We start from the raw sequence: 25,382 nt of genomic DNA on the forward strand, positions 1-25,382 counted from the left end.
AGGAACCGCGGACAGTTTGCAGTTCAAGAGCTAAGCTGCTATTTGTACATCATAACATACTTTTAGGGCCCACACATTTTTTAGAGGCGTGCATATTTATCAAACTATTTTTCTATTACCAGCGAGTCACAATTTTCAGTGTAGTCACTAATAATTTTTAACACTTTCACAATTGAATTAAAAATTAAACTGAATTTCTGCTGAGACGGGAAACTTTCTTGCGCTAACTTTTATTGATGAAGTAATTGAACTTTTTACATACCATACCTCAAGTGGCGTGAGTGTGTGACTATTGCTTTATTTTGATATCTGTAGGACTTAAATGTTTGAAGCAATCAAACGCGTTGCCTAAATATACTTGATTTAATTAAAGTAATTACCGTTACTCTGCTCAATTCCCGTTTCCGCTAATTGGCTTAAAGACTTCCAGGCAAAAACTCAATGGTTCTGCCTACAGTTGGTTATTTATTTGCCTATATATGTGTGTCAATATATATATATATATTTTTTTTTTTGGTATGTATGTATATGTATATGTATAATGCCATTATTTGCCTATTAAATATTTCACACATTTCATAATAATTTAGTTATGAGTGCATAAACGAAAACTTCGTGCATATTTCATTCTCGACGGTATTAATATGTTTGTGTGTGTATGGATTTGTAAATATATGCGTATAGGTATATAGGGGTTTCTAGTAGTGACACCTAATTTTGAGCAACCGTAGGTGTTGAGTGCCGCCATTTCCTTCGGCAACGCGATATGAACAGATTCCATAAATCCTGGCAGTCAGTCGTTATCACCAAACAGGCGTACAAGATCCATGTTGCTGCTGTGGTAGCGGTGATAAGCTCTAAATCCAACGTCTGTGCTGATGAAACAAGTAGGTTTAAGGAAATATGCCATGGTGGCTACCAACGAACAAACACAAACAAACCTCCGAGTGAGTGCATTTCTGGCACAAAAAAAAAAAATCTAAATCTGTATGCTGCTTTTTAAAAAAATTGTACATATAATATATATATAAATTCAGCGACTTTTAACTTTTCATTTGCATAGTCGAGAAATTTTGTCGCAAGTTGCAGTACATTTTTTTTACATACCGATTACTCTAAAAAAATGTGGGTTAAAATGGTCATGATGTTAGTTATATAGATATGTAGGGCCTTGCATATTCCCATAACTTTAGCCCCATGACTGCCACATACTGGTCGATTCAAGCGCTTCTATTGGAGAACCCTATAGCTAGTTGGCCCTGTTGAATCGCTTTATTTCGTAAGCGCATTATAATGCATTAATAATGGCATTTAATTGCCATTGCCACATGCTTTTAAATGCATGAAGACGTAAGAAATTCAGCATTTTTAATCACATTTCCAACTGGTTGAAAGGCACTTACGAATAACTCGAAGAACATTGATGGGTGCCGAAGTCTTAGCCCAAATTCTGATAAAGACGGCGTGAATGCAATAAAAATTCTCATCCACCTCAAGACATATGCCGACCAAATTCAGTTGCTTGAATCTAAAAATTTACATTTACCATTGCGACAAATTGTTTTCAGTTCCATCTGCCTAATAAAAGCTTACACATAGCTAGACCTTTTGAGATGACGCCCACCATGAGCTTAGTCCATCTGCGTTCACTTGACGTCTCCTGGTCATTCGATTCCTTCTGACGGCGATTCCTTCAGTAAAACAAGCTCTTTGCCCAACATAATTAAGCCATTGTTTCCTTTGTTAAATCTGTTTTAAAGAAGTTAGAGGGCTGACAAGGGTTAGGGGGTTATTACTGCCGTTACGTGACTGCATGCCTTAAGTTTCCTGTATATTTCGGTTTCAAGTACTGAAGGATATACTTTAAGTGAAGATTAAGCTTGCCCCACTTTCTTCGTCATAAGCTCGAGATCCTCAACTGTTTTTGAGCCACCAATAAAGATTTTATGATAGGACAACCGACTCCATCACTGCGATTAAGCCAACACAGCGCTTAAGATAGTTCAAAATTCTAATGCGTTTAGTCAAAGGTAGCGGTGGCATTGAAAGTGCAATAGTGTCTAGAATCTATGTTTTGCCTAGGACCTTTATGCAATGCCAAAACGTTGCTGAGACTTTATAGGTTAAAAAGGTCACGAATCTCTCTTGCAAGCTTAGGATTTATTGCTATGATTCCTGTCTTTATTCTCATACCGGGGAAATATTTCTTTCACCAAATCTCTTCTCTAATTTAAGGGGTGCGTGCGAAATGCTTGTATTCCCGGCTCTTACTCAAAAAACACAGCATTGTGCGGGGTTTTTCTAACGTTTATTTAATTATGTGAAAGTGCTTTAGAAAGTTTCACATCAGACAAGTGTTTACAGATCTACAAAGCTCAACTAAGTAGTGTCAATGCCGCGTGCATGTAAGTATAAGTAGACTACTTCTTCTTGGGTATTTCTAAGTTCAGCTCTAACGACTGCTCTAATGAAACCCTCTACATGAGACGACGAAGTGCCGATCTAGCTTCATTCTATGCCCAGTCGCTCTTTCAAATTCATTTTTTCAATTAGAGTGTAGAGCGAGAATGAGAATTTGGCAATCTGAAATGAGAAAATCGTTAATTAACGTTGCAGATATTAGCAAAAGTTTTTTCAGCTCCGGCCCTAATCTACTTCTAGCACTTACACTGACGAAACTGTTTAGTGTCACTGGAAACAACTTGCCAGCGGTCAGATACATCGGACGCTGCGCACGTTGCATGAAGAAAATTAATAACTGACGATACTCTTTGCTTTGGTCGATCCATTGCGAGTGGAAAATAACATTCGACAGCTGATTGCTATCATCGATGAGACATTGTGCGTAGTAACAAGTGGGAAAGATCTCAACGACCACGGCCAGTATGTAGATGCAAGATGCTATGCGTGACGAGAACTCATTCGCAAAGATGCCGATGTTGATGAGCGTCGTACCAATGCAACAAGCCGTCACCATGAATTGAATGAAGATGGTTACCGAGATGATTGGTGCAATGACGTTGTATAGTCTGCGCGTGCAAAAGTGATTGGTCAAGCTGAGAGTGGGCGTTACAAGATCTACTACCGCAAACTTACTCGATCAGTGACTGATGGTCTTTAATGCACAACTTCAGCTCCAATAGATGTTGTTTCAATGTCAACGTTGTATTAGTGCCCAACTTTTCAATGCGTAGCAGGAGAATTTTCATATGAGTGCGTAGAATATTAATGTAGATGACCGGATAGGCATCGTTTATAGTCTGTTGCAAGCAGCAGGAGTTCATCAAGAGGAACTCGATGAACGAAGCAATTAGAAACTCGGTCTTCGAACGACGCCACTTGAGAAAAGGGAAGTACAGCGCATACGGTGGATGACCCATAGCAACTGAGCTGAGGAATGTGCTGATTGAGTAGCTGAAAAAGACGATTAAGAAAAATACGACGGCCCTTTGCCCAAAACCGACAATTTTGCGCAGCTCGGCTACTTCATCTGCAGCACGACATCTTTTATCAAGACGCTGAGTGAGTTCGTGTGTAGCACGTAGTTTTATCAGCATAAACACCAACACGAGGAATTTTGCGGAGCCGCCGTAAACGTCGAAAGTGACCTGCAGTGAAGTGAGTAGGTTACCAACATTTACCTCTTCCGCACTGATGGTAAAAAATATGAGAGTAAAACCGATGGGGAAATAAAAGACGCACAACGTGTTGATGACGAAGGAATAGAGAACGTAGAGTATGCGGTAGCGATGTGGCATAATAACGCCCATATAGAAGCCGATTTTGAAGAGGTACCTGGTAGTGTCTTGGCTGCTCACAGGTAGATAAACTAAGGAATACGGAAAAAAGCAAAGTTCGAAAGCGTAGTTCGCGTTATTGTTTGACCATGTCTTTAGACACGACCAAAATACTCCGCTCCCTCACACTAACGGAGTGCGAGTTTCTGCACATTTAGTCGGTTGTTCTTCTGAGCACAACTTACCACTTGCCGCATCAGTAATTTCCTGCAACTCGCTTAGAGACTCTGTGGTTTGTAACAAATCTCCTTGCTTTCTTGCGTTTTTTTGCAGTTTAAAAGCCATACCCTGCTTAATATTCCAAAGTCTCTGCGAAGGTATGCCATTTGTGGTTACATCTGCCGGAACTTTAGAGAACTTTGAACCGTTCATGTTGAAACGAATTTAGAGCTTTCCTTTTGCTATTGAGCCTTTTATACGAACTCGTTGAGCCAATTTGTAGAATGGTGCGCTGAGTGGGGGCGCAACTGTGAGCGTTGCAAGCCTAAAGTAAGGCGGGGCAAAGGAAATTTACAAATGCTCACATGGGCATGGATTTTTAATGACTTCAATATTTTTACTTATGCCAGCCAAATGGCATTGTAACCAAATGTTTCTATGCAAGGCCGGTTTGGCCCAGTAGCCTCTGGGTTCGTTGCACGCTGTGGACATAAAATATCAAAGATAGTCAGCCCCTCTCTAGGCAAAGGTAAACCTGCTTTTGGATTTATGCTATGAATAATATTTTCATAAAAAAAGATATCGCAGGTGGTTTAACTGAAAGAGTACGAAAGCGAATATTGGAGAAGTACGGCCTAAATACCTGAGGGATGAGCACATGTGCCAGTCTAAGCCTATTTTGGTTTAATTTTCTTCGCAAATGCATTACTGGTAATTTGTTTGTCAGCCCACAAGTTCCGTTAGTGCCAGGTTCCGCATGTGAATGCGACGGCATTTCCGAACTACAGAAATTGTGGGCGGAAATGGAATTCAACCCACTAAAAGCTACTTGCATAAATTATGTTATAATTACTACATTCGATGGGTACAGAGGCCAGTTGTAGGCGGCAGCTTTTTTATTTTCAATTAGCAACTAATAATATTTATTATGGCATTGCGCGCACTAATGCCAGTTAAACATTCACTCTGACACGTTGAGGGAATAGTGGTGGACGGTGAAGCTTTTGCGAACATAGCGAAAAAAGCAAAATTCCAATCTTTAACTAACTTTTGTAGAACTCTTGAACTAACTTTTGTAGACCTCAGCCAATCTATACAAGCCTCACTTGTACCAAGTAGCACTGCGTAAATTCTTTCACTCGAAGTTCTATAACTCCTTCAGTTTTTCTCTGATTTGCTTGAAATTTCGATACAAATCGACGGAAGCGTTAAGCTTTCCTAATATGTAAAAAACCCAAAAATCGGATAAAAACGAAAAGATCGGTGAAATGTGGCGGTGAAATGGGCCGAAGAAGATGTTTACTGACGTATTTTGAATAGCAGTTTTTGCAGCTGAGCCAACTCTTAAACATATCAAAAGGCTTCTTTAACAACCTGACGAAATGAAAACGTACTTTCAATAACTTTGGTCCAGAAGCAGGCCTTAAACAACGTCTATCGGAAGACAACTAATATTGATTCAGACTTCCTGGCAGAAGTCCGTTCAACTTAGAACTTTTCGTAATTCTTTGTTCCCAGATGCTACCCCTCGCCCACTCTTCTCACTTGTAGGAGCTGCCATTTGGGATAAATTTCCTATTCTAAGAATCTTTTAGTGCATACGCCGGATATCAAACACTTCATATTGCAGATGAAAGCTTAGAGTTATCTAGTGACAAGCCGCTTCGAATACCGTTCAGATTCAGGTGAAATGCCAACTTGCGCCTTATGGTTCGGTATGGACGATACCAATCAGTTCTTCACATGCTTCTAAAACAAAAGCGTGTACGAAGGTGGTGCTAAGGTTACGCATGAGCACCTTCAATGTGATTGCTCAGCGGTTTGCATATCGCGGGCTAGTTGTTTTGGTTATGTCTTTGTCTTCTTCGTTAGGGATATCGTAGACTAGAGTAGCAACCATTTATAAGAACTCGTGAAGTACTGCATCGTGAGCAGGTTCGCTTCCATACACTGTCAATTCAGTTGAAACACTGCTGAATAGTCAACCTAACCTAATATCCCCCTCCTTTGGGTTCGACTTGGTCTCAATGACTTCTTCCTGGGCCTAATCTCATTTTAATTGTTGCTCTAGCAGCTTACAGATCACTGTTTAGAGCGGTAGAGATGTCAGTCGTCGTCATCAATCTGATTTAACGGTAGATCAAGGAAGCAAGCTGTTTTGACAGGGTTGGACAAAAGGGAGAGGGCGCTAGATGAGTGTGCTTCAGTGGCCATGTGAAGTGGTGGTTGCTGTCAGGCGGGTTACCTTCGGGTGCCGGTCATATGATGAGTATGCTGGGGCCGATTATAGGTGGATAGGTTACAATATTGCTCAATTGTGCCAGGTTAAGGCGGGCTTTATGAAGCAGTTGAAAATCTTTCACTTACAAAATTGCCGTGTAAATCGTGCTGCTACAGAAATAACAACCTAATGCATTTTTAAATAATAATATTGTTTTTTTATAAAAATAGTTTATTCGAATTTTCGTAATGCTATACCTTTTGGAAAAAGATCTACAACTAAAAGTGAAAAATACAATATTTGTTAGTCGCAGATTTTTTGTACAGTAAATTTCAGAATCATTAAAAGCTAAAAGCGCGTCCAACTTAGTGAAACGAGCAAATAAAAAAAACTATAAAAACGTAAGAAAAATATTTATAAAACGCAACAACATTATGACAAAAGAGAGGACTAGATCAATTGAGCGGTTATAAATACCATAACATATTATATAATGATGAAACATACAGATGTACTCGTCTAGGGTACCGTTTGCACTGCTATTTTCCATGCATGCAAATAAACTGCGTGTCATTTGTTTCATTACAATTGTGTATAACTGTAGGCTGGAAAATTTTGCATTTTGTTTAAAAATCTTTTAATAAAACAATTTCCAACGCTTTCTGCATGAAATTGCGGTTATAAGCTTACAAACATTTTGAATTGGTTTATACTTTCAATTAGCTACGTATATTTGTGTTATAGGTATGTATATGTGGATGTGTTTATGCATGATTTGTATACGTATATGTGGTTATGAGTAAAAGAAACGCCCATTAACACATACATCCGTATACGAGTATATATATGTAATTGCTGTTCAATTAACAATTGGCTAAGCATAAGAAGCGATCTTATAAAATAACGTGATATATGTACATAATCATTTTTTTAATTGTTTTTGGCAAAATATTTATATAATTACATTAGTACAAGTATAGCTAATACATATGAAATAATAAACGCACACACTCACGAGTGTGTGTGTGTATGCAAGCCCTTTACAACTAATTTCAATGAATGCATTCCAAGGCTGACTGTAAAACAACTTTCACTTAGAAATTAGTTTTTTCTTAGCGACAAGGAAACTAGCGAGGGGAAGCGCGGTTTTTAAAAAAGCAAACTTCAGTTTATTAATTTTTGTATATATATATGTAAATAAGTGGTATGATAGGAATGGGGAATTCAACTCCACGCAACAGCGCGCGTTTTATCGCTCCAAAGACTCGCGCGCGCAATGCTTCCACGTTGTTTTTAACGCTGCCTGTTGGTCTCGTAGGCTTTTAAGGTGTATGCGACCTTCTTTACCCGCGCTTCATTTTCGCTCGCGTATACCAATCCATGCGTTTTAATAATAATGCAAATATTCGGACTGCTTGCGAGTTTTTCTTGCAACCGAGCGTAAGCGACTTATACTTTGTACGCCCCTTTTTCATTCGCAAGCGCGTAAATAATTTTGTTTCGATATTCGGTCGGGATATCGGATGACTCAGATATTCAGGAGCCCCACTGTGGCCCGGCTGCAAGTGACCTTCGTTTAGTGCTTACCCCTCCATCGCGCTCGTATTGCATTCATTTTTAAACTCGCGCGCTGTTAATGATTAATTGAATTTTTCAATTACCAGCTAGTTTTTTTCGTGCCTTAGTCGGCTGTTTCAAATTTCAAGCAGCGCAAAATACTGCTCCTTTTCACTCACTTCCGCAGTCTTTTCAGTCAGTGGCGTGCACAATTTTTCGACACCGATTGTGAGTTTCGCTTCGTTCTTACGGGGACCCGGTGGTCTAGAAATTTCAAAAAATCGATTTTTTGTTTTTTCAATATTTCGAAAGCATAGTCTTAAGAATATACTGTGAAATTTTCATGCAGAAATTCCCAATATTATAGCTTCTACAGCCCATTAACTAGGCAGAGAGCGGCCCGCGTGCTTCTGCGCCTCAAACTTTAAACTCATTTATCTCGAAACGACATTTTTCGGCCACGTGTTTTCAAAAAACGAAAAGAAAACTATTCAACCGAATCGTCTGAAATTTTAATATATTTTTCACAACATCAATGGTTATCGCCCGTACTAGAACCATATTATTATTTAAATTTTTTCATATTTTTTTATTAAAAAACTGGAAAAAAACGATTTTTAGAGAGTCAAATTGAAAACCGTGCCATTTCGTTCCATTTTTTTTTTCTACAGTCATACTGGTTAATCATTTTTTGGTTTTTGGGTTTCAGATAAATAGAAGAGCCAAAATGTATAACACCATCCAGGTCCAATTTTTCGGGAGGGTCAACTTCAGCGCCATTTTTTAAATTATTAAAATTAAAAAAATACTTTGTTTTCATTTTTGTATGTAAAAGAAGTTAAATAAAAAGCCTAAAAAATTTAAATATCGTTTTTAATTTTTTTATTGTAAAAAAAATTCCTGAAAATACCCTAAATTTTCGAGCTCTAGACCACCGGGACCCCTTAAGCATCTTATTTATGTGCTTCCTTATTTATTTCTGTATTATTTTTAACGGGAGTTTATTTTATATGTAATAAATACTTTTGTTGCTTTAGGAAAGTGCGACGAGCCATATTATTTTAGCTTTTACCTTTCTTGTGAAAAAAATATTTTTTTAAACTTTTACTGACCAAATATCTCGCACATTTGGAGGCCAAGTGCTGTATGATTAATAAAAAATTAAAATTTTGATAAATCTCCGACCTTCATTCCTCATTCATTACAGAAAACTGTAGCCTATTCAAGCGTAAACTATCGCTAACGGTATTTTATGAGCTAATACTAATATTGGAATGTATAGAGCATTTCCTTGTTCGCTTAAGAAAGCAGCAGCAATTCAAGCTCTTTTATGCTATAATTTTGCAAGTACAGTCAGGCACCGATAACTCGAACTTCAATCAAATGAAAAACAAAATTTATTTTCTCACGCCTAATTAAAAATGTTTATCCTCTTTTTCCAAATTAGTGTTCAAGCTACCGAGTGTTGACTGTACTAGGTACGCCTGATTGTTTTTTTCAAGTTCTCGAATATAAATTCATGAACATACTTGTTTGCCTTGCTGGTTCGCTTGTTTATTGTTTGCATAACGGTAATGCATACATATACATACACTTATGAAATTACATCAGCCTTAAATTTATGCACCTTATTCTTCTTCTGAGTATATAAAGATGAAGAAGAACTTACAAATTCTTGATTTCCAAATTTCTAAATTTCTAAATTAAAATTCAAATGCAAACGCTCCAAAGAATACATATGAATCAGGGAATTTCGTTTTTTGTTGTTTTTGTATGGATTATAGCAATATTATCGTTTTTTAATTCCAAAATAAATACACATATTTTGTTATGATTTTTTGTTGTTTAAGTTTGACATTTTTTTTAATTTTCTTGTTAAGGCATCAATTACATAAAATTTTATAGTCGACTTTACGTTCTCTTATTGGTAAGCCGCTATGAGTCCATTTTTGTGATTTTTTTTGGGGGTTCCAATGACCGAACTTATAAGCATTGATTTGCTTTTTAAAATAAAAAAATTCAAATACTTTCTGGTTAGTATCAATCTTTCTATGTATGTTTGTATGTACAAAAGCTTAGCGTTTATTATGTATTTTTGCTATTAATTGCTATGTAATTATTTGGTAAAACTAATGAAGTGATTAGGGATAGATTGGCATATTTGGAGTACTGAGCCGTTGAAACATCGTTTAATTCGATTTTTACTATTAAAGTTAATCCATTTGCTTGTGGAAATTGCTTCGTGTGCTATTTTCTCAAATTTTTATTATTCACATTACACTTTTGTTGCTACTTACTTTAATTTGGCGCATATAACTGCCATTCAGCGTTACTTTAAAGTATTCAGCGTGTCATTGCGCTAACCAGCCAGTTGTTTCTGGCTTAGACTGCCCATATTCTTGCTTAATTGGCGTTATAATCAAGAACTAGCTATATTCAGCTTCTGCTTTGGAGCACTATTTTTCGCGTTGTCTTTTATATTTACATACAAATTCCATTTCAACATTATTCAGCTTTCTTAAGCACACTTAGCTACAACTCAGCGCCTTATATTTACAAGTATGATTATAAATTTACTAAAGATTTGTTCGAAAATCTTGCACTAGCTTTTAAAATATTCTTATTAGCTGTAAATTTCAGCGCAATTTTCTTCTCGCCTTTCATCGAATGCTATTCAGCTTTTCAGCAGATTATTTTTAATTTTAAATTCAGCACATTGCTTATTATGGATGCGAATAGTAAACCAATACTATGTTCCCTAAATAGTTCTTGTAGTGAGGCCGATGCAGCCTCTTAGAGTGCTCGAAATGTCGCTGAGCTCTGATTCAATTCAATTTGCTAAGAATTTACCAAAAAAGCGGTTACTGCGATGTTGCTTGCAAGGTAAGCTTTTCCTGCCGGCTGGTGAAATGAAAAAGTGGATCTGCGATGTTAATAACTGTGCTCAGATGTATTTATATATGTATGTTGTTCTATGTTTTAACGCTATTTGAATACTACTTCGTATTGAAAGGTAGTTAAGACTGAAAAACCTGTACCCTACACTGTTCGCTAAGATTGTCTGCACATTCGCTTTGGTTGAATGCGAAAATGTTGTGATTATTTATGTAGAAAGTGGAAACCGAAAATTTTAGAGTTGTTGCCCTAGAAACGCTAAAGCGGCACTTTACAATACTTAACTGTAGACAAGCGGAGCGGGGAAGTTCCGGAATTTCCGCTTAATTCAAGCTTTCGTTTAGAAGTGGCATAAATTACTTATTTTGACAGCTAACCGAAGCTAACCAATTTGTGCCCTTCATAACTCCTGTCTTCTCCCCTTTCTTATTTCTTTTCAAATATTTTTTTGAGCTCTGACATCCACCAATTCGTTCTCTTACAATCTGTACTCGTAATGCGCGGAACGAGAACGTCGTGCGCCGGAGTACCACCGATACGGCAGCTGTTGCATTGAGTGTTGCGCCGAGACGGACATTTGTTGCTGTTGTGGCGAATTCAATGACAAAGAACTGCCGACCAACGCGCCAGGACTGCGCGCCAGTTGCAGTGCAGTGATTGGAAAACGTGCAGCGCTGCCCTGCTAGGAGGAGGGTGGCGTGGTAGCGGACATGTCGCTGGTGTGGCGTCGTGATACGCGTCGATTGAAGAGCGATATTGTCGATTGATTAATGTAGCCACTCGCGCTACCGACGCCACCATTGTTACTATTGCTGTTATTGAGGCTTCCATTACCGCTGCTGGCGTCTAGAAACGCTTCGGGGCTGAAACGCACACGACTGTGTTGCGATGAAATGGAACCCTCTTTGGCACTCAGATACGAGCTGTCGTCACTGGTAAGTGAATCAGGTGGCGTCGGGTTGGTGGGCGTGCCCTGCTGTGAAGAAATGCTGCCTGGGCGTTTGGCGCTGCCGCTGCCGCTGCCTGTGTTGACGCCTATATCGGGAGCATTCCCTGTCGTGTTGGCCGTGGCAGTGCCGTTTGGCGTCTTGTAATTGTATTTTTTCAGCGATGAACGCAGTTTGCTCGCCCCGTTGCCGTTAACTCCCAGTGTCGTTGTTATTGTTTGCTCAAAAGGTAGTGAAGCCGGTCGCTCCTGGACGCCTAGCGGTTTTATGTGCAACGGACTAACTGGCGCCATCTGCGCGTGAGCTGTGTGCGTGTAAAGACTGCACTGCGGAGTACTAAAGAGCGACTGGTGCTGCTGTTCGCGCTCGCGTTGTAGCTGTTGTAGGTGCTGTTGCTGCGTCAATGTGTTGTGAAACTTGGGTCTATGCAGTGGACTGCCAATGTATGCGGGCATATTTTCATAGTCGCGTATGCGATTCAAGCCGCCCCCTGTATCGCCACCCATGCTGCCGCTTGTGCCGCGCTTCAAGCGTTGCGTCATTTTAGGCGAGCTCTTGTAGAGCTCGTGCTTGCTAGGCGGCGGTACTACGCCGATTGGTGCAGACGGTAGGGTTGGCAGTTCACGATAATGCGCATAATCTGGAGCGCTACTTACATTTGCGCCACCGGCTCCTACATTTATATTCAATTGTAAATTCAGATTTTTGTAATCATACAAATCGGCGGTATGCAACTCTTCGTGATCAAAAGATAATCCTTGGTTGATATTCGAGCTACTTGAGATGGTCGAGGGTGTGCGCCGATGGCCAGCAGCACTGACCCCCATTTGGGGAACGCGCGGCGGCGGTGTGCGCGTTTGGTAGTGCTGCTGCGCCTGCTGATGCTTTGGCGTTGCTTGCTGTTGCTTGTTGTGCTGTGAATCGTAGTTGTAGTCGTAGTAATTAGGTAGACGATGATTGTAGTCGTAAGAGTAGTCGGGATAAGATTTGCAATCGCGCTGATACGCTAACTGTATCTCTGGCCGATACGGAAAGTAGTTGGAACCTAAAAAGGAGAAATACTTATGACTTCGAATACCATAGCTTCAATGAATATAGACTAACCGAAGTAGTCTGCACGGTGCACACCTGCGCCATAGGCGCCGCCATCGTTGGAGAAGCTAGGTCCATGACGCAGGTAATCGGCGCGCGTGTAGTGTGTTGTTGGTGGTGCCATGCCGCCGCCAATGTGAAAATCATCGTCAAAGGGTCGCGTTAGTGGAGTATCGTCATGCATTGAATACTCGAGCTGCTCCGTAAACGAAGAGGTGCTAATTTTTCGGCGCGGCGAGGGCGTTGGCGGCTGCGTATGGCTACCCAACGATGACGAAAGCAGTGCCGAGGTGTTATTGGTGAAATTCGAGCCTAAGCCGCTGGTAGTAGAGCCAGTCAATGGCAGCTGCTGATGCTGTAGCGTTTGCTTTTGCTGTTGTTGATGCGTTAGTTTGTTACCGACTTCGACTGCCACTTGAGGCAGCGCAAGCTTTTGGAAGTAATAGGTTGATGTGGCATGCGCTTTCGGCGAACCGCGAGGACTTTGATGCAGGGAAGCGCGCTGTTCCTCCAGACGGGCGAAAGTGGCGGCATTCAGTGTTGCGCTGTGAATTTAGTTACCGTAATCAGATAATGTCGATTAACGCTTAACGAATTTTATACTCACCGATTATGCTTGCCGGTGCCATGATAAGTACTGGCGGCAAAGCGGCTGCGGTCATCCAAAACATTCGGAAACTCCATTTCCATGGGCGCCTTCAATGCGGGCACATCGCTGAGCAGCGACGGATGCACTGGCGACACATTTGAGATGCGTACATCATAGCCAGCGGCAACGCCAGCCAACAGCGCTGCCATATTGTAGAGCAACACCTCGATGACGGAGAGCTTCGGCTTGCGCACCGCATCACCTGCATAAAGCGTCGGCATGGGGATGTTGGAAGTGAAGCGACTGAGCAGGTAGGGATTCGGTGACATAATGGGCAGCGGGGCATCTACGATTGTGCTGCCTGCGCCAACAGCGGCGGGCAGCGCATGCATTGGCGAACACCAGTCTTTAGAATTGTAGCCTGATGACGATGGGTAGTGGTGGTGGTGTGGCGCGTTTTGAGAAAAGTGTAAAAGTTGCAATTATGTAAGAAGGAGAACTGAACAAAACGAAGAACAAGACGAAGAAGAGGCAGCGATAAAAAATCGCAGACAAACCTAGTTGTTAAAAACCAAATTATAAAGTAGAAATCGAAAACTAGCCAACACCAATTTTTGCGAAACAAAAATAATAAAACCCAAAGTTAATTGCAAATAAAACTAAAGTACAAACTATTTATTGCTTGTTTTTTGAAATTTATTTTAGTGTTTTTGTAATTTTTTTATAAACTTTCGAGGGGCTTACGGTACTTTATTTCGCTACTAATTTTGCTTTATGGTATAAAATGGAATATTTTCGTAGCTTAAATTTTAATTATACGAAAATTGTAAAGCATTTAAAAATTGCATTGTAAATGTAGTGGTTAAAAGATGTCGCAATACATAAGAGACGGTAGAAAAACAAAAGTCAGGGCTATGTAAAGCAGGCACAATAATAGAATTTTTTAACGCTAAAAATTTAAACTAAATAAAGCCAAAGTGTGTGCAATTAATGAATGGCCCGTAGGCGGGGAAAGCGGCGGCTTTTTTACAAAGATTTGCTAAGCGTCTTCTCAAGTATGACATCAACCGAATATTTTCATTAAAGGCGGCTTAGGAAAAAAAAATTAAGACGAAATGTGAAACGCTTTGAGCAGTTTAGCTTAAGGTTACGGCGATTTTTGTTATGTACGAGTGCAATCCGGTGTGCCGACATTTGCCAAATCTTTTGAAAAATAACCGTTCAATACACACTCCGCCCCCGCCATTGAACGCACTCAAATACAGTCGAAACTCGAAAACTCAAGCGACGATTATTCGATGGAAATTTTTCGCCATTAGTTTCGAGATTTTTGTTTTTACAGGGCAAGTATTATTTTTCACTCGCTTTTCGACTACACACATCGCCAATTTGCGGCAAAGTTAAAATTTTTCAAGCCATAAATTAAATAAAAATTTACATATATGTATATACATATATATTTTTCTTAAATGTTCACAACAAAAACATTAATTTTATACTTAGTAAAATAATACCCAGTTCAAGCCAATCGTTTGGAAAATAATTTTGTGTATAATAAATAATTTTCGGTAGTAAATTTCTAAAAAATTGTATATCAACAAAATTTGTTGCAATTTTGTGATGTCACCTATTGCGGATTGGCACTGACAAAACGAAAATATAACATAAAAATATAAATTTGGGGGCGCATTAGAAATCATACAATAAAAAATGGGACAATTTGCACAACTTTACATAAAATTAACAAATTTGCTTTACTTTGCTTCATTTTGTGATCACAGTTTTTCCAACAAAGAAAAATATAATAAATGAATAATAAAATACATTGAAAAAAAATCTAAAAAAATGCAATGGTTTGCATGCAACCAAAAAAAAAAAACAAAAACTGACTGGAAAATTTTTTAAACATAAAAATAAATAAGACTCGTTTTTGTTTTTTAAGAAAAAGCAGCGATAAGATAAATTTTTTCACTTAAAAATTATGCAAAAATTTCAGCGCCAACGGTATTAAAATGTAGAGACGACCGTATTTCGCACCGAAGCTGTGGCGTGTGTAGTAGCTCAAGAAATACGGCTGTTGGTGGATGATCAGCATTTGGATATGTCTGTGTATACATGTACATATGTATGCATGGGTCTGTGTACTTTTTTACTTAAAGTACATCCAACTACACAGTCCATATTGGCTAACATCGGTTTTCTCTGCGTTTAATGGTTAAACATTTCACTTCTTTTTTTTTCGTATTTCAGTTTTCTCTGAGGCACTAAAGTCTTATATTTTAAGCTTAGAAACTAGATTTTTTTGCTTGCTTTTGTTATGTTACAATTTAACTTAATTGAAAGCAATTGTATTTGCTTTGCATATCTCCAAGAATTTTCCATCATTCAATTTGCAATTCCATGTTTGAGAAGCCCACTGGGCCATTCGCCTGGCAGCGGTTATAGCGCCCGTTTATCCAAATGGACCGCGGCCACGGTTTCATGCTAAGAATGTTTATTTGCTTGTTTGCTTTTCAGGTTAAAAAATAAATGCACAGAAATGCACATGCACTGGTTCGAACCTCTCGGAATAAGCGCAAGCGTAAAAAGCTCAGACGCTTTTTTCATGCACCGCCAACGACTAAAACACGTTCAAGTAAATATTTATTATTTTGTGCGCATACAGATTATGAAATCCAAAAATCTTTACTTCCGGTATGTGGTTGTGCATACATTCGCCGTTATGCGCTAATAAGTTCTGCAGTTAAAATTGCGCCGTAAAATCGAACTTCATCCAATTGTCTTGGCTTTCAATCCGGCTTTATATAGCGGCACAAAAAATCACATATTTCCCTGTCCACTTTTGAATACTCTCGCGCTTCTTCGCCACTTTCCGTCCTCACATCAAATTGATTCCTCATGTATACGTAATTCCCTTCAAGACTCCTAGTATTTGCTATGGTCACGTTCTTTTTCCCTTCAACTTTTCGCTCTTCCACTCCCCATCCGCTAAACGCACTCCAATTGCTCGCATGACTTCGCCCTCGCATTTGTTTTTCTGCGTGTTTCGTGCACGAATTCCGAGTTGGCATTTTCGAATAATTTGTATTCACTTTCCGACTTCTTTTTGCGCAACGTAAAGTAATTCAGGATGCTTTGCACTTTGTGCTGGAGGGATGCCGACGTGCCCGACTCCTTCGATTTGCTGCTGCTCTTCTTCGCCTGCATTTTGTGTTTGCGTGCCTTCGCTTCTTGCGCCAACAGCAAACTTTGATGCATGCGCAGCACTTCTGGCGCCGGCTGTACATCCTGCAGCTTTAAGCCATGCAACAACGAGTTTTTCGGCATGACCGCTGCTGCGCTAGGCGGCGCTTTTTGCGTTGCGGTGTTGATGAATTGTTCGGTGTCTGTGTGGAAATGCGACGCGTCCGTATCGGTGGAATTGAGGGTTGTTGAAAAGCTAAATAATTGATTGGCGTTGGCAATGGCGTTGCTCACTTGGTCATCGTTAGAGGTACAAGAGTTACTTTGCGAGGCGGACGAGTTCAGCTGGAAGGTGACGGACGATTTGCGCGATGTTTGTGTAGAATTAGTTGTGTCTATAGATGACGACTGGTCGGAGCATATTGAATTGAAGTGTTCATCTCCCGAATTCGAACGGAATGAAGCGTTTTGAGAGCCGCTCGCATGCGATGCATCATCGACGGTGTCGCTGGCGTTTGTTGGCTGCTGGAAGAAACACTGACGTGGAAATTGTGAGCCAGACGCGTTGCGTTGAAAGCGATAGTTCGGCTCATCGTCGACGGCCTCCTCAGTGAGCCGTGAGGTCGAATTGTACTTGGTCAAATCGCCGCTGGACTTTGAGTTGAGACGCTCCGAGCATTGACTGCCGAAACGGCTGCCAGTTGGCAGAGTGAACATTTCCTCCAATGATTTTTGCATTTCATGGTAGAAAGCGCGATCGTATGTTGGATCATTCGGTTTGTTAATGAGGTTAGTTGAGCTGCTAGCGGCGCTGTTGCTGTGCAGCGGCTGTGGCGCTAGCTTGTCAAAATCAGACAGTAGCATAACGATCGGCATCATTTTCGCTTGCTGTTGCTGCTGTACTCGTTTTTGCACGCGTTCGATGGCCGATAATTCGCTGTCGAGCGATAGTTTTTTGCGGCCGACAGCCGGGCTGTTGCCGAGGCTGCTAAAACCGCTGATTGCATGCTCGGACATTGGACTACGGTCATGGTAGGGGTATGGCGATATGGGATGCTGCGTGACTGGCGACACTTTGCGGAATGGGAAACAGCTGACCGTGGGCGTAGGCGGTTCGGTTTCCGTATCGCTTTGATCCGATGGCGGATAGTCTGGGGCTGGCACGAACTGATATTGCCACAATGACAGCGGCGAACAGGGATACTGTGCCGGCATGTCCAAGCCATCCTCTTGGCTGCGAGCCACTGGTGGCAGTTGGGGGCTTTGCTGCCGTAGGAATTGCTGTGCTTTCAATTTCTTATTGCTACATAAACTGAGACTTTTCACACTAATATTGCTGCCCGAGTCCTTTCTAGTACCATTATTGCTATTATTACTGTTATTGTGGTTATTGTTACTGTTATTACCATTATTCCTATTACTATGGCTATTATTTTGGATCAGTGTACTAGTACTTGTATTACTACTACTATAGCTATTCGTATGGTTATAGTTGTTGCTGTTGTTTTTACTATGAATGTTGGGGTCAAATATGAAGTTGTTGGTGGCAATATTACCGCTGTTGTTGCTATTGCTGTTATTGCTCGAATTACTATTACTATGATGTTGATGTTGCAGATGCGGATTCTGATGAGGATTATTGTTATTAATATTTATGATTGAAGTGGCATGAGGATGTTCGTTTGTATTATTGAGTAATGGGAACGTCACAAGCGATGAGTTCAATGATTTCGAGCAGGGCGAGGAGTTGGACATATTGTTGTTGTTTGCGGACGTTGCCGTCGCTGCTGTTATCATTGTTGTTGTAGTTGGTGTTTGCGTTGGTGTAGTATTGGTACTGTTGTTTTTGTTGTAATTCCTTATAATACAAATACCTGACTCGTTGTAGCCGATGCAAGCATCGGATGCATACGTCGGCGAAGTGGGGGAGCACGGCATCGAGCCGAATTTGTAGTCGATATGATGAGCGTGCGAATGATGCGACGGCAAATGTTGGAGCCGATGATGGTGCGGCGAATGATGGTGATGAAGCGAATGGTGGTGGTGGTTGTGCTGATGTTGATGGTTATGATGCACGTAGTGGAGCTGATTGGGCCGTACGGCCTTCTTGTCGAGATTGGGCGCACTCTTGCTGAACAAAGAGTTCGTCGAGGCTGGGCTGGGCCATTCGGTGGCAAGTAGTGCAGGCAGGTGGGGACGCTCGCGCTGGTGCACCGTCGAGGGGCCCCACGTCTTGCCTTTATAACCGTCGGGTGGCAACTGAGGCGGTGTAACTAAATACGTGAAATTTGAAAAACAAAAATAAAAGAAAGAAAAACGAAATAGAAAAAAATAAAATAAATGATAAAATCAAAGAAGGAAAGTAAAAGCAATAAAACACCAAAAAAATACTGCGTACAAATTTAGCAATAAATACTACGATTCTAAAAAAGTAGTTAAAGGAAACCAGTGTCTAAAAAGTACGCGGACAAGTTGACCAGAACCAATTTTAACTATTGGAAAAAATTTAAAGCACAAAAATTTGAAAAAAAAATAAAAATTTTCAAAACTACGGATTTTACAAAATAGTAATTTGATGTATAAACAATTTCGCAAAGCACTTTTGAATATTAGGCGACGCCGGATGCTTACAGAAAAAATTCAAATGAACTGAAAATGGCATTGATATTTGCACGAGCCGTACACAAAATATTTTGTATCCTTAAAAATTGTTTCCAACACTGTTCATTTTTTGGTATTTCTTATTTCAATACGAAAAACTTCATACTTACGTGCCACAATGCGCAGCTGGGAAATGGCTGGCGAACCAGGTGGGGTATCAGTCAATGGTTTGTCGTGTATCGCCGTCACTGTGTGCCGAAAATCTGTTGGAAGTGAAATTTGCACTTCGTTTTTTTTAAGAAGCTGCAAGTAAAATTGTATTCCATTAAAAAATTATAAAACTAATATAATTTTTCTTCACTCAAACAAAAACAAAAAAAAAAAAAAAAAAGATTTGCATCTTTCCTTGCCATAACCAAAAAATTATAGTTAGGTTTTTTATCGAACGAATAAAAAAAATGCCGTTAAAAGGAATTGCTGCACTGAAAAGTTTTAAATGATACAAGTACCAGAGTAACAAATTAATCAGTTGACTTGCAAGAAAATTTTTCTCCTTATGAGATTTTTTAGTGACGAGTTCGCGGAATTATTTATAGGCGGTTACATTACTGTTCATTAGTCGGTCAACAGTCGAATTATACGTTTCAAGTGTAGTTGAAACTATGGTGGTGGAAATACTGGGATATGGGCATATCTTTCCATGCCATTCCATTTAACAACATAGTCCTAAATTCATAGTGTTGGCGGTCATTCTCACGACTGTTGGGTCTTCACCGCGGTCTCACTAAAAGAAATTACAAATTGAAGTAAAAAAGTGGGAGACAAATCAAGGACGTAGTCTCAATGAGTGTCTCACATACATATTTTGAGTATGCCGGTTATGTTCAAAAAAATTAGTCAAATGAGCCTATCTCACATCTGGATAGGTAGGGGTTAATATACTATAATATCCTGAACGTGGGTTTTACGAGGCAGCTAAGCTCTTTGTTTGCGATGGGTGGTGGTTGGACTGCGATGACGGTATTCGGCGTTCGGGAGTTTAGGAAGGTAGTAAGAGGGAAGTGCTTGCTGAGCATCTTACTAATCACCTTAACTTGGAGCATAGTAACCGACTGCCGCCAAAAAGGGAGTTTATTAAGTGATGATTTTTCAATTTCGACATAGTTTTACGCGAAAATTAACAACCACCTTCTTTGATTAAACTCGGTTCTACGATTCAAAACCAAATATTTGCTTACCTTGAGTTTCACTTTACTGAATTTGCCACGCCTACGATTTGGTGTGGGTGTTTGTTGTGCAATTTGAAGCTCTCGACCTATTAAAGCCATTTCACGCAGCTTCAAATGCTCGGCGAATCGTTTGAGATTCATGGCCTGTTCGTCCTGTTCGCTTTGAACACGATTCAAGCGTTCCTCTTTGGTGCGCAATTCCTGTGGAAGAGAGAAGGTGAGTATCAACTTAATTAGAGAGCAGTAACAACAAAAAAAAGCATCTAAAGCACATGCAAGGCATTTATTATATTTACATTTGAAAGGTAAATATTTAGGATTTTTTTTTGCTATGTAGACACAAAAGTTTTAAAAGATTAAATTAAATGTACAGCTATTTTCCAATACATAGATTAGTTGCATTTTTATAGTATAAATGATGTTTGCGGCATTGTTTTCAAAAATTTGTATTTTCGTGCAGCTTATTTGCATATTTGTGAGCAAATCGTTAGCAACAATTAATTAACATTGAAGGCATCAGCAAAATAATCACAAAAACGCTACGTTCGGTAGCTCGCATGCAACACAAATAAGAAACATATACATATAACAAAATGTAGTTTTTGCTTCGAAATCGAAATGAAACACAGCCTATTAGTTTTTTTATTTAGCAAATTGTCGGCAAGAAAATGTAGTGTCTTGCTTACCTCTTCGATTGCTTGGAAACGCTGTGTGAAACGTAATCAAATGAATCAGAGATTATGTTACGATTTGTTCAAATATGCAAACAAATTATAGAAATGTACGAAGACGAAACTACGAACGCATAAATCGCAAGAACGAACCCTCAAATATTTAACAGAAAACTACAAATTATCAAAAAAAAAATTACACTATACGCGCCTAAACAAACACGCACACACCTCACAGGTTTCTACTAAATACATTACGACAATTAAACGTAATCAGGTATATAATTCTATATAAATTACTGTTAGAAATTCGCAGCCTTTTGTAGTTTTTGAAGTATGGAACGCACTTACCTTTTCTTTCAAGCGCAACTCGTGCAGCACCTCGGCTATTTCCTTTTTCCAGCCATCTTGCATAGTATTGAATGACTCCTGTGGTGTTAGTGTGAAACCTGAACGTGCAATATCTTCGAGCTTTGTCAGTATGTCTCTGAAACCCGGACGCTTGTGAGGATCATTCTCCCAGCAGCCTGTGAAAAGTGTTTTATATTTTTTAAATTTTCGAATTACAATTTCTATTGAGTACGCACTTTTCATGAGTTTTCCCCACGCCTCCGGGCAAGTCTTCGGTATGGGCAGCGTCAGCATGTTTACCGCAATGCCAAACACAACTGAATACGAGTCGAAACCTTTATATGGCGTTTCGCCTGTAATGAGCTCCCACAGCAGCACTCCATAGCTCCAAACATCCGATGATCTGCAAAAGTGCAAAGAGTTGGTGTAAAAATAGATTTCAGTTCCGCTGTAGGTGGACCATTCACTTACTTGGAGTAAGTGCTGCTTTTTATCACTTCCGGTGGCATCCAGGCATAAGTGCCCGCCGTTGATATGCGTGTTGTGTTGTAAAGTTCGCGGGCTAATCCAAAGTCAGTGATTTTCAGCATTTTGTTGTTCAAGTTTCCTCCGATGATTTCTTCCAAAATGAGCACTGCAATACAAACAAGAAATCGTTAAAATAATAGTTTAACAGAAATGTAGGCAAAATATGAAGTTCTGCAAAGTTAGAAAAATAATTAAAGTACACAAACAAAACAATAATAAACGCCACACTTTAAATTTTCGATCCAACTTCATGGCAGCATTGCCAGTGTCCGCCCTCCATGCAATCGTTACAGCTAAACAAAGTTTTATCAATATGAAACGTCACTAAATATACAATTAAAGTTGCCTCATGCCGAGGTAATAAAGGTTGCGCGTCAGATGTTATCAATGCCAAATCAAAACAAAACATTTAATTTTATTCACCAAAACATGCAAGCCTCCAGACACCTCCAATCGTTCTCGTTTCCCTCCCCTCTACTCACCATTTGAGCTTTTCAGATCGCGGTGTATGATCGAAATGGGCGCTTCGTTGTGCAGGTAATTCATGCCCCGTGCAATCTGTATCGCCCAGTTGACCAGCACATCGGGTGGTATTTTGCCACGAGCTAGAATGTGATTTAAACTGCCGCCGCGGGCATACTCCATTACCAGACAGAGATCCGGCGGCTTTAGGCAGACCCCGCGCAGTGCCACAATATTTTCGTGTTTGACGACCCAGAATAGTTTCGCCTCCTGCAGCACATTTTCGCGATTTGACTCAATGTCGGGTCCAGCTTGCGGTGCTACTTTAATCGCAACCTCTTCGCCGTTATAATATCCACGATGAACTTTGCAGAAGCCACCAGCACCAATCACTTCGCCCACTTCAAGTTCGGCATAGTCGATTTCCTGTGGTTGTATATCGCCAATGGCTGAAGGTACATCTGGCAGCATAGGATCCTGGTCTGTCACAAAGTTACTGGGGAAAATGCCGACCTATGAAAAGACAGCGATATGTGAACAAATATGTGATAAAATGTATAAAAGAATAGAAGGAATTGGAGCTTAGTAAGAAAGAGCTGAACATGAATATGAAAATGATATGATTCTAAGAATAGTTTGCCACAAAAATCAGTAATCCATGAAGTGGCAAACATTAAGCTTAACACCGGTACTCGAAATAGAGAGTTGCGTTGAGTAGAGAACGCTTGCTGATTGCAGAATATAGAGGGCAATTACATATTCAATGTATTTATGGCAAACATTCTAAAAGCCAAAAATTTAAAATTGTAAATAGGCAGGAGGGTAGCCATTAATACATTAAATAGAAAAAAAAAAATGATTTTATGTATGTATGAATATTGCCCGAATCTAATCTCTACAATTTAAAAGCCTTAAATTGACACCGTAGATGCTGCCAACTCAATTCACTTGAAAAGCAATAACGTTTAGATAAATATGTGTTGTGTTGTTGCCCTTATCAATGTTTCGGTGCAAAATAAGCAGTAGGTGGAGGACGTCTCGCAGCGTAAAAATTTTAATGCGATAAAACTGTCGTCAGCACAATAAAGCATTGCAAAGAAAAAGTGATAAAATACAGAAGAAATGCCAAAACGTCGCATTTGAGCACACATAATTATGTACGAGCACACTGACGTCATTGTTCCATCTCGCTAAAAAGTATTTTTTTATAATGAAGCAAACGCAAAACTTAAGAACGATTATCAACGATTAGTAACGTATAAAATATCGATGGTTACCTTATCACCGATTTTGCCCGTCCACCAGCCCTCATCGCCTGAAATATTGCTATCCATTGACAGCACCACCACAATTTGACCGCGTCGCAGCGTAAGCTCATCTTCGCCTTTCGCATCATAATCGTATAGCACCGACCATAGTGGCCCGTCAGGCAATGGCGGCAAATGTGGTGTTTCGTGTGCGCTGCTGTTGTTGCTGCTAGCAGTTTGCTGGCGCTGTTGTTGGCTCGTGCCGCTGACATTGCCATTAGCATGATACACCTCGCCATTGCCATCGATTTGGTTACGCTGTGTTGCGTGCAACGCTTCCGTATGCTGTTGCTCCTCGTTGATGGAGAGCATTGGTTTAGTTTGCAGTGGCGATTGCTCGTTATTACTTAAACGGTGCGCTGGCATATAAGTAGTTAACAAGTGCTATTCGAAAGACAAAAATAACAAAAAGTAGAGCCAAAGCGGGAGAGGTTGTCTAGTGTCCTCTAACGCCAGACGATATTGTATATGTGGTATGTGTTCTGTGCCTCCGCTTGTGAGCAGCCATTCGGGTTTTAGCGCCGCTAAGGCACGGCGCGTGAAACTCGCTGTGCGTAAAGAAAACAAATATAGTTATTAGAATAAATTACAATGGTGCATATTAGAAGGTCAGTGCATTTGGAAGGTCTGTGTCAGTGTAACAAAAGGTAATATGCAGCTGATGGATAAAAAAACACGCCGCATATTGTTGTGGTTTCTGTGGCACTTTGAGTTGTTGTTTCCGAATTGATGGAACTATAAATGAAATGCACTTGCTACCAAATATCGACATCTTGAGCAACTACGTCATTGCAGCCACAAATATCTTCAGCAAGAAGAATCAATTAGTACCTGGAGTATACGCAATCAGTCTTTCCCACTGACGCTGTGGACTGACCTATCCGTCCAACCGCTCTTATGACCAGACAGCAGTAACTGAGCTCTGTTTTTTGTTCCCAACTCCGTTTTGGGCTTATTCTTCTTGGATAATGTCGTCTTGTTTTACTGCGGTTAACCTTCTCTCTATACGTATGTAGTATATATACATAAATTTATTATAATTCGATCGCAAAAAATTGTGCCTCCCTGTTTATATATCGTTAAATCCGTTTCCATATCACGCGTTAACACCGATATGATTGGATTTGGATATCTGCTCCAGCGCTTGTCACAGATTCTTATTTTTATCTTTGCCTTTCTTTTTATTTTTTGCTTCGTCGTCGTAGTCGTGCAGCAGAGAAATTATATTTTCACTATTTCATGTGAAGCACTTTGGTTTCGTTCGAATTCGCGTCGTTTTAATTTTAATATTTTTATAAAATTTAGTTATTTCTATTTGTTAACACGCAAGCGTTGCGTTTTCGATTAGTCTAATTAAGAATTTATCGCGTTTTTGTGCAAATTTAAGTCATTTGGAATTCTTCGTTCTAAACTGCTGCTTTTCGGTTCACCTTCCTCTTCATTTACTGCATGTCGTCTTTTGATAATTTCCTTTTGTGACTTCATTCTTACTTCGCCTTTTGAGTGCTGCCAGTTTCCACCGAAGAACAGAGTTGCATGCGCATATATACTGATAAAATTGCGACTGTAGAGAAATTAGTGCTCTGAAATAAAAATATCTACGATAAAAAAATTTGATAATATATACCTATAATATATTAGAATAAAGAAATTTAACGCTTCATGCAATACAATGAGGCATGTTCACTGTTTTTGGGAAATTTCTAAGGTTTCGTAGAGCGAATTTGGCAGCACTCGCGTATTCGGTGCTTGTTAAGGATGATAGAATACATGGTTACGCCTTCCGAATTCAC

General features: G+C 39.8%; 2 protein-coding genes across 2 annotated transcripts; both read right to left on the minus strand.

Moving 5' to 3' along the window:
• Positions 1-2,365: 2,365 nt before the first annotated feature.
• Positions 2,366-4,169, minus strand: LOC128857751 (odorant receptor 7a-like). The gene is made up of 4 exons (XM_054093494.1): positions 3,983-4,169; positions 3,097-3,829; positions 2,669-3,029; positions 2,366-2,583 (listed from the first exon to the last, which is right to left on the minus strand). Exons 1-4 carry the CDS (start codon positions 4,167-4,169, stop codon positions 2,509-2,511), a joined length of 1,356 nt encoding a protein of 451 aa, XP_053949469.1. The 3' UTR covers positions 2,366-2,508.
• Positions 4,170-6,665: 2,496 nt separating this feature from the next.
• Positions 6,666-25,044, minus strand: LOC128859306 (uncharacterized). Its single transcript, XM_054096189.1, has 12 exons — positions 24,421-25,044; positions 23,560-24,137; positions 22,303-22,795; positions 21,764-21,926; positions 21,529-21,695; positions 21,293-21,468; positions 20,280-20,471; positions 19,212-19,344; positions 18,315-18,713; positions 13,276-13,678; positions 12,681-13,213; positions 6,666-12,621 (listed from the first exon to the last, which is right to left on the minus strand). Exons 2-12 carry the CDS (start codon positions 23,953-23,955, stop codon positions 11,312-11,314), a joined length of 4,365 nt encoding a protein of 1,454 aa, XP_053952164.1. The 5' UTR covers positions 23,956-24,137; positions 24,421-25,044; the 3' UTR covers positions 6,666-11,311.
• Between the last annotated feature and the right edge of the window lie 338 nt (positions 25,045-25,382).

The sequence above is a fragment of the Anastrepha ludens genome, chromosome 3, assembly GCF_028408465.1.
Source record: "Anastrepha ludens isolate Willacy chromosome 3, idAnaLude1.1, whole genome shotgun sequence".
In the NCBI taxonomy this organism is placed as follows: domain Eukaryota; kingdom Metazoa; phylum Arthropoda; class Insecta; order Diptera; family Tephritidae; genus Anastrepha; species Anastrepha ludens.